Genomic DNA, 13,336 nt, shown 5'->3' on the forward strand with positions numbered 1-13,336 from the left:
GGCTAATTATTTTTACTTTTTCCTGTTGGTTGTAGAAAAAAGAAGTGAATGTGTACATCAAAGTAATGAAAGACTGTTCATGATGAAACTGTGTGAGTAAAGTGAGTCTGGCAGGCAAAACATTAAAACATTAACATTAAAATCCTCTTTGATCACGTGACATCTTAAAATCTTACATCTGAATTCCTTGGAAGCGCACTCATTTCATTTACGTCTGCTTTTCTTAATTACGTCCTAGATTCCACTGCTAACCCCTTCTTTCATCTCTCTAATCTTTCCTTTTGTACTTCCTTGTTTCCTAGATCCTTTCATCCACTCTTCCCTCAGTCACTTGTCTGCTCCTTTCTTCCTCCCTCTCTTTTTTGCTTTCTTCTTCAAGCCTTTCCGAATACTTTCTGGCATTAAGAAAATTTTTGTCCGGGATTTTTCATTTGTTTTCCAATTTAGATTCCTTTATTCCAATGCCATTCAACTCATTGCAGATTTCAAACTAACAACCTTCTGTACTGATACTGATGCAAAGTGGCTGCCAATCTGTGTCAACAATAACTCACTCGCCATCGACAGTGAACATAAAATCAGTTATTATGGCAGTTGCTCCGTCCCTTTACTAGTACTTCGCTTTACTCTGATCTCTGTGGCGACCGCCTCGTTCCCTCAGCTCAATCGCTCGCAGGTGCAATCGCGCAGTTAAGCCGCTGACACGGTAAATTGGTGTTCATTGCTCATCGCAGAACTGAAGCGCCGGCGCAGTGATGAACCACCTGTCCGTGCCAGCGACAAAACATCTGTGGCACTCCGGCGTAACAACAATAATCAGAAGGTTGCGTTGAAGCGATGCCAAAACATATTTACAGGTCATGGAAGGTTCTACGGATGTCTACATTAAGATGTCCGGTTTGAAGCTACGGAACAACAGTTTAAGTTTCTTGCGTGGCGAAGTGTTCGCTTTGCACAGATTACAGGTAGACTGTTCCAAAGAATGGCATTAAACTGTATCTCCACGGAGACGAGTAGGTGACAGGCCAGTTACAGGTTAGATTAGGAGAGTTTTGAAGCAATAAAAGCATAAAAGTAATGGAAGAAAAGTAATGCCAAAAATCAACCAAAAATAATCCCATTCTATTGCTCATAAATTCTATTAAAACCTCTTTTGACAAAACGTCTGCATTTATTTCTATTCAAAAAAGAACTTTGTATATTAATAAGCATCCACACAACAATCCAACTTTATTTGTATAGCACATTTTACCAACTGTAAGTCTCCAAAGTGCTGAAAAGAAGACAAAACAAGCACAACTTGATCATCATCAAACTCTGACTTTGTAGATCCAGAACAATTGATTGAACTGAACAATGCATGCAAAGAAATCTACAGAAGAATTTCACGAGTTTATAAATACATACTGGCACAATTTATGGTTAAAATCAGTTGTCGTATTAGTCTTGTCAATCTCCTTGAGCTCCATTGGGCTCTATCCATCTGAATTTATGGCAAAGTCAGACTATGGAACGTCAAAACAACACACACACTGCCCGTTATTGAGGGGAATGAAGACATGCTATGGGGGCCACATGTTTTGCAGCCTAATCTTATGATGGAGTGGCTTTGGAGGCCCCTATTCACCCTAAAACACAAAAGGCACGAGGGGCACCTTCTCCAACTGCTCTAGTCCTGGCCTTCAAAACGTCCTCGGTGACCCCGCCCCGAAGAACCGTCCTTCCAATAATAATCCTCACCAATTACCGCCGTGTCCGTCACATGTCACTGGACCGGGTTGTGACCTTGAAAATCAGCGTAAATAACACGGAGATGGCGTGAGCAAAGCGGACGGGTTCCTCGGGACTTGACCGCACGGGAAGACGCGTTGGACGGGATAACAGAAAACTAACTGACAATAGCTTCATACGGTTGTATTGAATAGTAGATAATCAGTTCAAAGGAAGGTACAACTATGCTCGATTTCAATAAAAAGCATTTTGTGTGGAGTAAAAAATTAAATAATGCGGTAAAAAGAGCTGGTTAACAATAAGAATGAAAACATTATGTTGATATTTCGGCAATTTTGTGATTCATTTAATAGAAATTTCACATTTGTCTGGCAAGTAAAACTCAACTAATATGTTTAAAGAAACATTTTAACACTTAATAATATCATTCTCCATATCGCCCAAAGTACAACAAGGTCTTAAATGGTAAAACGTATTGTTAAATGTAGCAGAATTGGTCTAAGAAAGCAAAGATAAACCATGGTAAATGTATTTAACCAACCATTTAAGGCAACTAAAAATAGCATAACACTTTTGATAACCTTGATTTTATTTTTTTTGGTCACACATTTGCTTTACATTGTAGGAAAACACGCATCGACACAAACCAGGCCCCGCAATTACCATTTATAGCTGGTTTTAGGGAACCCCAGGGGGAGCAATCCAAAAGCTATTTCTGTCTTGGGAATGGAAAATAACTTTGTGTTTTTTTAACTTTTCAAACATGGCCGATTAGCCACAAAGCCAAGTACTGGATGAACGCATGAGACTCTTACCAACCATGAATGCATGCGCTGATGGGTTCACTGCTCTAGACCCACTTTTGCCCTCCGCCATTGGCTCGCTCGCGGCCTAAAAGAGCTTTTCCCTTCAGCTGCCGTGAATGACCGGAGTAATGAGAGGTCTGAACTATTGTGATGCGCGGTGCAGACAATATGGCCATAAATTAGAGGAGGGATTTAAATCGCGTCCAATCACATCGCACGCCAACAGCCCTTGTAAAGCTGTTAGTGCGCTCCGCTAATGCCCTGAAGTGCTGTGCTTAGACAATGACAAGGTGCAGAGGTTTACGCCTGACAAAAACAGCTGATTGTCTTTTCCATAAGGCTTTCAAATGTATCACCACAAAACGTCTCTCTCTTTGTGCTCTGTCTTGTATTTGTCTACAAGGAAAATAAAATTGTGATAGACAATAAAGACAATAACCGGTATCACCACATTCAAAACACAGACTCATCCAACAGCAACAGTGGTATATTGCTGCAAACATATCCACTGTATCTATTGCTTTTATTAATGTTAAACTCATTTAACACATCATTTACAGAACTCTGATCTGTTAAAAGCACTTCCAGGGACTGGTGTTGCCAATTAGCCATGGCAAAATAAATAAAATAAATAAAATAAATAAAATAAATAAAATAAATAAAATAAATAAAATAAATAAAATAAATAAAAAATAGCACTCAGTCGTTCAATTCAAATGAACAGAACTTAAATTTGAGAGATAGACACTAATTTACCGGAGTAAATGAGAACACTGTTTCAACTCCAAGGCAGTGACAGAACTAAATGGCAAGAAGAAAACTGGTTCTTAAGAACACACTAATTATTTGCATGTTCACTATGCAGCCTCCTTCATCTGTAAAACGCCGGCAAGGTATGTTTAGCACTTATGTAAAATAGATCTATTGGTCTGTATATTGTATATAATTAATATAATTTGAAACTGTGACTAGTCAACTTTAAAAATAATCTTAGTTGTATTTTGATCAACTTAATCGTTATCTGAACTATACAGACTGTAAAACACATCCGAAAATAACTTTTTATGGCAAAAACAGCTGCAATATGAAATCAAAATGTCAAACATTTATATTTTCACCAATATCACACCTTATTCATAAATATTCTCCATTTAGAAACCTTCAGTCACCATATTTCAACCTTTATTTGGCATTTTAAAAGTCTTAATGTACACTAAAAATAATAGTCTACAACCAAAATTAATTGAGCAGTAGAGACTAAAGTTGTAGTAACCCAAAACTACCAATAATCAAAGTTTTCTGAGCAGTTTATTTGGATACTAAGACATCACTCCCACCCCATTATTCGCTGCTTTGATCTCGAGCATGCTGTCAGCCCACTACAAAGTCTCTCAAGCTTAAAAAACAAAACAAAAAAACAAGTGTCTGTTGCAATTCCAGCCTTGCTCTCTCCAACGCCAGCCTGTCCCGCCGGGGTCAAGCACGTTCCCTGACCTCCCTGGACAACAATGAGAGAGCTTGGGATTCCTTCTCACTGCGGTTGGCCGTCGCGGATGGCATAAAACGACGGCACTTGGAACAAATCTGATGATAAGTCCAAACACACCATATCAGGAATGTAGCAAACACCCACGTTAGGCGGGGGAACAGACGGTAACATGTCCAGGCCCCGTTCCTTTATTTGGTAAGAGTCAGCTGCATTATTTAGGGCAGGGCATCATGGTGAAGTGCACTTAATGTCATCTTTATGGCAACTCAAAAAGCTTCAAAAAGAATACGTTGTTTTCCGATAATACGTGAGCTTATGGTACTCCCAATAGTCTAGTTATAGTTTGATCACAATGTATAGAAAGAAGAAACTAGGGCTGCAACTTATGTTATTATGGTAATCAATTAGTCTAGTTATTATTCTTTTGATTAATTAGTTACTTGGAACACAAAAGAGAATGAGATTTTTAATGAATTGTACCCTGTATAGAGCTGAACTGAGTGGAGATTATTAGAGATGAAGGTAGATGATGAGGTATGTTCATCAAAAAACATTTTACACATTTCCCATGTCATTTTTATGCGATTCTTGCTCTGTCTGTGTAATAAAACCTCTTCTCTCGGATCATGGCATGTTTTGGAGTCTGCATATTGACCAGTACTCGATTACTTAATTGGTTGACAACTATTTCTGTATTTGACTAGTTGCAATTAATCTTAATTAAGTCGCAACCCTACAAGAAAATACTAACAAATAAAAGGAAATGTTTAATAATTAAGGCTTGCACACCACAAATTATCAACTTGTGATATTGGGACTAAACTAGAACTAGACCATGACCAAACCCGGACTATAACAAGACCAAACCAAGTCTACATACTAGTGCAATCGAAATCGCAGTTTCAATGGACGACAGCAATTACTTACCTGTACAAAAAACAAAATATCCAGTCATATTCTGTATAAAACCTGCAAACCCTGTAGTTTAGACCTACTAATATGTTTTTAAATGCAAGTCCTTGTTGGATTAGTTCATAAATTCAGATTTCCGTCTTGTCTCAAATGATTATACTCCTAGAAGGGTTTAAATTCAAAACAGAAATAAACGCAAATCTAACCCCGAAAAGCACAATTTTGCTAAAGTTCTTCAGCACGACTACATACGGATTAAAGTGGGATCAATCAAGGACCAGCTCCGTCGGTCGAGTGTGATCGCCGTCAAAACAGACGCACAGTGCTGAACATATTTGATAAAACTCTTCAAACAAGGATCGCCTGTGGGAAACGATATGTTGTGCGCTGTGGAAAATTTGGAGGTGGGTTGAGTGACCGCAGAGCCAAGGCCACCAGGGGACAAAACAGGCAGATAGAGCTGGCACTGTGTACATTGTGGTGAATGCAACATTATTTACACAAGATTTCATTGGCAGCTAGATTCCATTAGAAAGCCCTTTGACCATGCTTACACTAGGCAGCTATTGTACCAGTATAAAACTCAAGTACACCTTATGCTTGTACCCTTAATATTATGAAACAAATGCTTTTCAATACAGAAACAAGGGGAGGGCAAACCTGATTTTACTTGGAATTAATCACACGTGTAACAAAGACAAACCCACATGCAAAGCTGTTGTGGCAACGTTAAAGTAGAGGTTTACTCAAGACAGTGATTTTCCAACATAAAGCCACAGATTCAGCTCCAACTGCTTTAAACCAGTTACTGCAGTGTGCCGTGAACTCATTTGGCATTGCTCTATAAATAGGTGGGTGTAATAATGACATGGGTAGGACTGCAATTTAAAAAATCAAAAGCAATAAAAATAGTATGCTGAATGAGTAAACGCAGAGACAAATACTGGTGATCAGATTCTTCAACTAATCTACATATTACACTCTGTACTAGGGCAGCAAGATATATCGCAATCAAATCAAAATTGCAATTTGAATCTTATTTTCAGTCTAATTATGTCTAAACCCTGCTAAATGTGTAGTTTAGACGTCTACTGTCCTGAAATGCATGAGATTCTGCATTAGTTTTGTGCATGAATGTAATTGTGCAGTTGCTTTTTCAGTCTTTTGTCAAACGTTATTGCTCCTGGATGCAGATAACAGTTAGCAGAATCATTCATTACAATCTAAATCACAATGCTTGTCAGTTAAAAGACATTTTCAACCAGCACTGAAGAGCTAAACAGCAACTTGGATGAGTGGTGAAACATTATGCACTCATAAAGACTTTAGTCCAGTTGGCAGAATTAAGTTTTCAATGCCATTTAGGAATATTTTGTTTGCAAACATTTCAAACGAAGTATAACATTAGAACAATTTAGGGGCTCGAGTTTTGTGTGTAACGTGTTGAAAGTTAAGTTTTTTCCGGTCCATACCTTTGGAGTTGAACACCTCCTTGAGCTGCAGAAGCACATCAGCAAACTTGCGCACGTCGCTGACCAGCTGCATGATGTAGTGGGGGTCTGACACAGGGGTATCTGGACCGTCTGAGCTGACCGATCCACTCTTGTTCCCCCGTCCCGCTGCATATGGTCCCGCGTGGTCCCCAGAGGAACCAAGGCTGGAGCTGGAGAGCCTGGTGATGCCCATAGCGATTTTGGCTCCACTACTGCTGCCGTTGCCGCTACTGCCACCTCCAGATCCACCACTGGAGCTCTGGCGGAGCATCGCCGCCAACATGTCTTCTCGGAGTCCAGTGGCCCAGAGGCCGAGTGCAGAGTTATTCCAGTATTCAAGCCAACTTTCAGACACAGCGCTGCAACACTTCTGGGATGGATGGCACTGCAATAAGAAAGAGAAGAGGAATAAGGCTCAAATTTCCCTTGTAGTTGAATGGGCTTCTTGTTACGTGATTTTATTAAAGAAACTTAAGCATAAAAGCATGTCAAGTTCCAGCTTCAACACACACAAAAGACAATCTACTCGTTTATGTTTCATGAGGTAAGGTAAGACATTCACAATGACACCAATTAATAGGCCACAAAATACACCAAAACAGACTTAGTGTTAAGTGAGAAGATAAAACTATTACATTACTACAATTACCAAGGGATTTGCGGTCTCTTTTTGGTCATATTATTAGGATAAAGAATAGCCCAATGTGTTTTTGCACACAACATATTGTTCACCATGTCTGATTTGACTACAAAACAGTGTTAATTCAGAATTTCACATTAATAGAGAGACTATAGTGGCCCCCCCATAGTCTTAAAAACCAACATAACAGAAACAAATCATGTTATGCTTGTAGTATCGTCATAAACATAAAGAAGTAAATATATTTATGAATATGTAAGCAGTGCTTTTTTTCTGATCATAAGAGGAAATAAGTGACAGTTATACAATAATGTTATTCAATAAATGTATTAAGTGTGCCACGACAGTCTCAGAGAATAAAACTGTAGGAAACACTGTAAACTTAGAGACAGCAGTTAAAAAACACTGTAGTGGTCAAGATTTCCATTTGATTTGGTTAATGGAACTTTTATGGCCACGTTTGTTTAGATGTAACCACGACTCGAAGAGGAACAGCAGGCAACGCGTTCATCCATTCGGCGCAACTCACCAACAAGTGTCATGCGTAAAGATCCTCCAAGTAAATCCACAATCTCGGCCCAGAAACGCACCTGTCGTGGTGTAATATCACATCGCCGCCGAGCAAAATCCGGTAATAACGCGAGCAGACCCCGAGACCGGTTCACCAACACGGGATAGTCCGCGATCTCCCAGCGCCGCGTCCCAAACTCGCCACTATCCGGCTTGTGTGCCTGGTGTGCGCGCCTTGTTTGTGTGTGTGCGTGCGCCGAGTGGGATCCTCTCACCACGTGACCGCTCTGTGACTTTTCATTGGTCCGCGCCAGGATTTGGGTTGGCGCTGGTGTGACGCAGTGACGCACCGCCCTCGTGTGCAACAGGTGTCGGTCATGGAAAGCTCTTATCTTTCATAGTAAAAAGTTTATTATTATTTTTTTACAATTGATGACGTCACACTAGGACATCACCTTAAAGGGCCATACAGATTAGCGCTTGAAGTAGCACCTACACACACACACACACACACCAAACTTTTCCTCTGACAGAATGTACAGAAGGATTTGTTGATATCTAATTCTGAACCTGATTTGTTCTAGTTTTAAGTCTAAAAAAATAGGCAAAATTTCAAATGTACAGTAAGCTATAGTTTACTCAAAAACTGAATAATCCATTCAAATTTAATCAAGACCTTTGAACCTGGATAGGTCAATTTTTCAGATTTAAATGTCCCAAAAAATTCTATTTGTCATTTGTACACATAATAAGCCACATTTCTATATGAAAACGTGGCATGATGAAACGCTTGTAATATTGTTTTTCTTACATTCATGTGCGTCAAGAACAGACGTTTAAAATTTATACAATACATTTAAATTCAAGATTTTTTCACCCACAGTGTCTCTCCTCAAGATACAAAAAGAGAGATCAAAAGAGATAATGAAGCACAACACTGTGAAAGTAGAGTAAAAATTTGGACAAGCATAAATTATAGGTAAATTTAATCATGTTTATCTGTATTGAAGATTGCTGGGTTGTTTTGTTGTTGTTTTTGTGTGTAAAATCAGTTGTTAATTGGATAATGGATGGAATTAGGCATTAAAATAGAAATAGAAGTCAGAAAACAAACACGATAAAGCGACACTAAATGGTGTGAAGTTGCAGGACCGTTATCACAGCAGATAAGTTCAGCCCGCCAATTATTGTTTGCTTAGGTTGGAAATGTATGACATCAATAATAAACGCATCAGACCGTATTGCAGCTGCTGAACGTGTCATAAACTGCACACGTCTGACATCTGCTGGCGAATGGGATGTAGTGCAAGTCCATCAGAAAACTCATTATTAATACACCAGCAAAACATATACATATATATTTACAAAAGCACTTATAACTTTACCTCATAACTAAATCAACATGTTTTATCATTGATTTACGTCATTCAAAACAACAACACGCGCTTATTTTGAAACCCCGCGGAGCACTTCCTGTTCGCTTCCTGATACGAGTTGTGTGCAGGTTTTGGAACAGTGGCGCGCGGGCCGAGTCTCTGTCACCTGTCACGTCTCTCCATCGCCCGGGCCAAAAGCAATGCACCGTCTCGCGCTCGCTTTGGCGTAAACCGTGGCCGTGGTCATGTCCGCGGCTCCCAGCTCCGCCGCGGGAGGCATCCAGGGACTTCTGCTCAAACTGCACGAGTCACTTTCGGACCAGGACAGTCGCGGTGCCGCTCTCAGATGCCACGACATTGTTGGAGACTTGGGGCAGGAGTGTCTGCTCACCCCGTCCGACAGTGAGCTCGGTAAGTGCGCAGAGAAGCTCGTGCGTAAAATAAACCCCGAGTAAACGCACCAATCACCAATCCGCGCTTCAAGTTCAATACTTTTTAGTTGTTGTGTGTTATTGACGTTTTTGTACTCGTTTTATGCACTTATACGCCTGTTTTTATTAGTAGGATTAACATTTCTCATTTTGATCGTGCTTTGTTTATTCAAATGAATGACTCCAAAGTGGGCGGGGCGGGTCACGGTCACGCACAGGCGCGTCACAGCAAAACAAAGCAACAACCGCATAAACGCAGGTGTTCACTTTAGTACAGTTGAAGACAGAATTGGGCACATTTCTGCTCACTTTAAAATCTATATTTCATGTACCTGTTCATGTAGAGTGGAGGACACACAGGTTTTGTCATGCATCCGTACTGTAAACACTGCTCTGATTATTCATTTCTGGTGAATTCTAAGATTTTAGAACTTGGTTTGTCTTCACATTTTATCTTTGTTCATATTTCCACTTTTCCATTTTTGATTTAAAGCTTTGCAGATGTCCTTGTTGTTCTCCAAAGACGATGGGCTGCTTTGTTTTCTCAAAAAAACCCTGCGGTTTGATGAGGTGAAACAGAAATAAAACATACAAAAAATAAAATATACTTGAATGTAATGTTTTGTTGACTTATTGCTGTGATTTTGGTAGCTCCGTGACGCTCGGGTGGACATTTTGGCTTTCTTGGACACGTTTTTGGACAAAGTTTCTCCCAGACTCCGTGGCTGGGAGAAAACGTATGCAATTGACATTAAAGTAAGTTGCACTGACTAAATCTACTGTAACAAAATCAAAATCACTGCTCTTTCCTCAGTAATGCAGTTTATTTATCTTCTTATGCCCAGGACACTTGTGTGGTGGTGTACACTAAAGATAAAGGGGCCAAATGCCGGGCTCCAGTGCTGGATCTGCTTATCAAGGTTTGTTTTGTATGTTCTTATATGATAAACCAAAATACAGGCAACATAAAAAGGGTTTGCACAGTTTCCAATGCCATCAAGCCCTATACCAACATCGAAGTTTAAGGTATTTGTTCTGCTTTTAGTCGTTTGATTGATTGGGTGGGTGAATGGGTCTATAATGTCATAGTCGACTAAATATTTTATTGGGAGCAGAAAAGAGAAAACATGGACCGTGTAAGCCAGAGTTTTTGGAATGTATTGTGACTTTGATCTCCCTTTTTACATGTAAAGAAGCCGTTTACTGGCCATGGATTTTAAGCTATTACGACAGGACTGCAAGACCATTATGTAGAAATTGAGAGAATATATATTGATTGGGGAAAGGTACTCACAAAATGGAATAATTTGCTTGAAACCCATGAATATTTTTTTTGTGCGTGTAGTTTGGGTCAGGTATTTGGTCAGATTGTTGAGACGCTTTATAGTTTTTAGTCTGATTTTAGTCGACCAAGATATAAGATAAAAGCTCTTGAAAAGTGCTGCTTTAAACAACTGCCTCTATATTCTTTTTTTACCATCTGAAAAAACAACATTATCCTGTCTATTACACCCGTCTGTGATATACATTTAGAATATTTTTAATCCCTTGTGAAGTAAAATAAGACTTCACACATTCCCAGGTCCTTAAAACGACAAGATCCTCCTCCGTTGTCGCCGATTTCCGAGTCCGAGACCTTTTTGAGAAATTTTACAGCGAGCTATGTCAGAAAAACAAGCTCCCAGATTCAGGTAAATATTTGTTCACATTAGAAACGTGTCACTTGAGATGGATTCATTCAGTGTTGTTGTTTTTCTGCATGCTTTTAGTGCTCGGTAAAATCTATGAGTTGCTGGGAGTTCTTGCGGAGGTCCACCCGGATGAAATGGTCAACAATTCGGACAAACTGTATAAGGCTTATCTGGGAGAGCTGAAAGAGCAGGTGTGCGAGAATAAACATGTGAATATAGTGTGTAAATAATGACGAACGCATATTTGTGTTTAAGATGACGTCGTTGACAAGGGAACCCAAACTGTTTGTCGTTGCTGGATGTTTGAAAGGTTTAACCGCTTTAATGGTCAACTTTGCCAAGACAACAGAAGAAGGTTTGTGGTACATGCCTATTTTAACATTTAACCATCAATAAGACACATTTCTGTTTCAAATTATTGCGCGTTTTATGGGTGATTTATTCTAAAATAATGAAAGAAAATGGTCAGACCTTTACGACATTTCTATTTTCTATGTTACAGACCCAACAACATCCAAAGAAATCTTTGATTATGCCTTAAAAGCAATCAGCCCTCAGGTAAACGAGACGTGACCGTCGTCTGATTATGTGGTTCATCATGGGTACATTTACCATTGTTTATTTTTCTGTGCATTTTCTTGTCACGTAGATGGAAATGACCCGATATGCTGTTACATTTGGCAAGTATTTCATTGACAAATAGGTAGTAATAGTAGTACAACGTGATAATAGTGAGGACGATACCTTTTGACTTGTTAGTAAATCACTGGGAGTTCGAAATGGCAATAAAGTATTTCCTTTGGGTATTTAACAGCTGGATTGAGACTATTTGGGAAACACGCGTCTCAGTTTAGCACCTGTCTAACGGACCACTACAGAACCATATTCGAGGTGATGTCAAAACTTTGTGGACATATCAACCCGGAGATGAAGAAGACCAGCTATTATGCGCTGGAAGCCTTCCTCAAGCAGGTGAAGTACTCTTATACAATACTACACTATTATACAGATATTCTTAAATGTGTACCCTTCTCTGTCTGTCTAAAATACACAATTCTAATCACTCATTTGTGTTTTCCAGGTTGCCATGTCGGTGGCTGATAATATCGAGGAGCACAAAAGCAAACTGAAGTTTTTCATGCAGAAGTTTTGTGGCATCATAAAAACCATGGACTCGACACATAAGGAGTTATCGATCGCCATTCGAGGATATGGATTATTCGCAGCAGTATGATTTTTAATTAAAATTTTTAATAGGGCTGGGCAAGTTAACGCGTTATTATCGCGTTAACTCCTCACTTATTTAATGCGATCAATTCTTTTAACGCGCGTTAACGCAGGTCGGATTCCCCTGGTCCGCACCAGTTCTAAAGCCTCGTACAAACCGCTGCGGCCAAATCGACGCAGAATTTGAGCGCGCGTACATTAGAAAGACAAACGCACCAGACGCGCGTTCTCAACGCGCCGGACTCATGTCCGTAAAATACACTCGGCAGCAGACGTGCGTCCGAGTCGTCCTGCACATGCTCAGTGGAGGAGTTGTGCTGTGCTGCTTTTCTCGTGGTGTAAATGGATTTTAATGTTGGATCATGGCTTTGGTTTATTAACTTTACAAAGTCAGCGGCTATAGGCGCCAGCCGAGGCAACCCGCCGGGGACCCGCGTGAGCAGGTCCCGACGGGCGCCGTAGCTGGGGAGATCCGCGAGAAGGGCCCAGCGTGCGTCTTTATCAGCTCAAAACGTGAGCTGATAAAGTTAAGTGTTTTGTTTGCACAACTAATGTTATGTTGCTTTAGTGTCAAGTTCTAAGAATGTACAAACTGTACTGAAGTGTTTTCTGGTTTAGGGACATTTGCTACTAGACTGGTTCTGCTGCTCCCTAAATGTGTTTTGAGTGTCTAATGTTTAATGAGATTACAATGTTTCTGACGTTACCTCTGAAGTGGCCTGTTCATCTTTAATGATTGTGGCTCAGGATTTTGTGGCAAGTGAATACTTAATATTTTATTTAACCGCTACTGTATAAAAATGCTGATGCACTTTACACTTCTTTTGAATTCATTTTGAATTTTGTACGTAAAAATGCGATTAATCGTGACTAATTAGGGAAATAATGCGATTAATCGTGATTAATTAGGGAAATAATGCGATTAATCGTGATTAATCAGGGAAATAATGTGATTAATCGCGATTAAAAAATGTTAATCGTTGCCCAGCCCTAATTTTTAATTATGAGATTGTTAAAACACAAATAATCC

General features: G+C 39.7%; 2 protein-coding genes across 2 annotated transcripts in view; one reads left to right on the forward strand and one right to left on the reverse strand.

Annotated features, from left to right (window-relative positions):
- The window catches only part of arhgap29a (Rho GTPase activating protein 29a), a 50,331-nt gene extending 42,521 nt beyond the window's left edge, over window positions 1–7,810 (reverse strand). The window contains exons 1-2 of the mRNA XM_072450559.1: window positions 7,662–7,810; window positions 6,411–6,816 (exon numbers count right to left, since the gene is read on the reverse strand). Of these exons, the coding sequence (XP_072306660.1) occupies window positions 6,411–6,714 (304 nt within the window). The 5' untranslated portion in view covers window positions 6,715–6,816; window positions 7,662–7,810. The remainder of the gene's footprint in view (window positions 1–6,410; window positions 6,817–7,661) is intronic.
- A 1,377-nt stretch (window positions 7,811–9,187) lies between these two features.
- Window positions 9,188–13,336, forward strand: part of prkdc (protein kinase, DNA-activated, catalytic subunit) — a 49,813-nt gene continuing 45,664 nt past the window's right edge. Inside the window, exons 1-11 of the mRNA XM_072450561.1 lie at window positions 9,188–9,368; window positions 9,882–9,958; window positions 10,040–10,144; window positions 10,234–10,308; window positions 10,971–11,079; window positions 11,158–11,270; window positions 11,335–11,434; window positions 11,582–11,637; window positions 11,729–11,759; window positions 11,894–12,051; window positions 12,161–12,307. Of these exons, the coding sequence (XP_072306662.1) occupies window positions 9,203–9,368; window positions 9,882–9,958; window positions 10,040–10,144; window positions 10,234–10,308; window positions 10,971–11,079; window positions 11,158–11,270; window positions 11,335–11,434; window positions 11,582–11,637; window positions 11,729–11,759; window positions 11,894–12,051; window positions 12,161–12,307 (1,137 nt within the window). The 5' untranslated portion in view covers window positions 9,188–9,202. The remainder of the gene's footprint in view (window positions 9,369–9,881; window positions 9,959–10,039; window positions 10,145–10,233; window positions 10,309–10,970; window positions 11,080–11,157; window positions 11,271–11,334; window positions 11,435–11,581; window positions 11,638–11,728; window positions 11,760–11,893; window positions 12,052–12,160; window positions 12,308–13,336) is intronic.

This window comes from Eucyclogobius newberryi, unplaced genomic scaffold (genome assembly GCF_026437365.1).
Source record: "Eucyclogobius newberryi isolate DKJ021-1_F unplaced genomic scaffold, fEucNew1.0.hap1 SCAF_18, whole genome shotgun sequence".
NCBI lineage: Eukaryota > Metazoa > Chordata > Actinopteri > Gobiiformes > Gobiidae > Eucyclogobius > Eucyclogobius newberryi.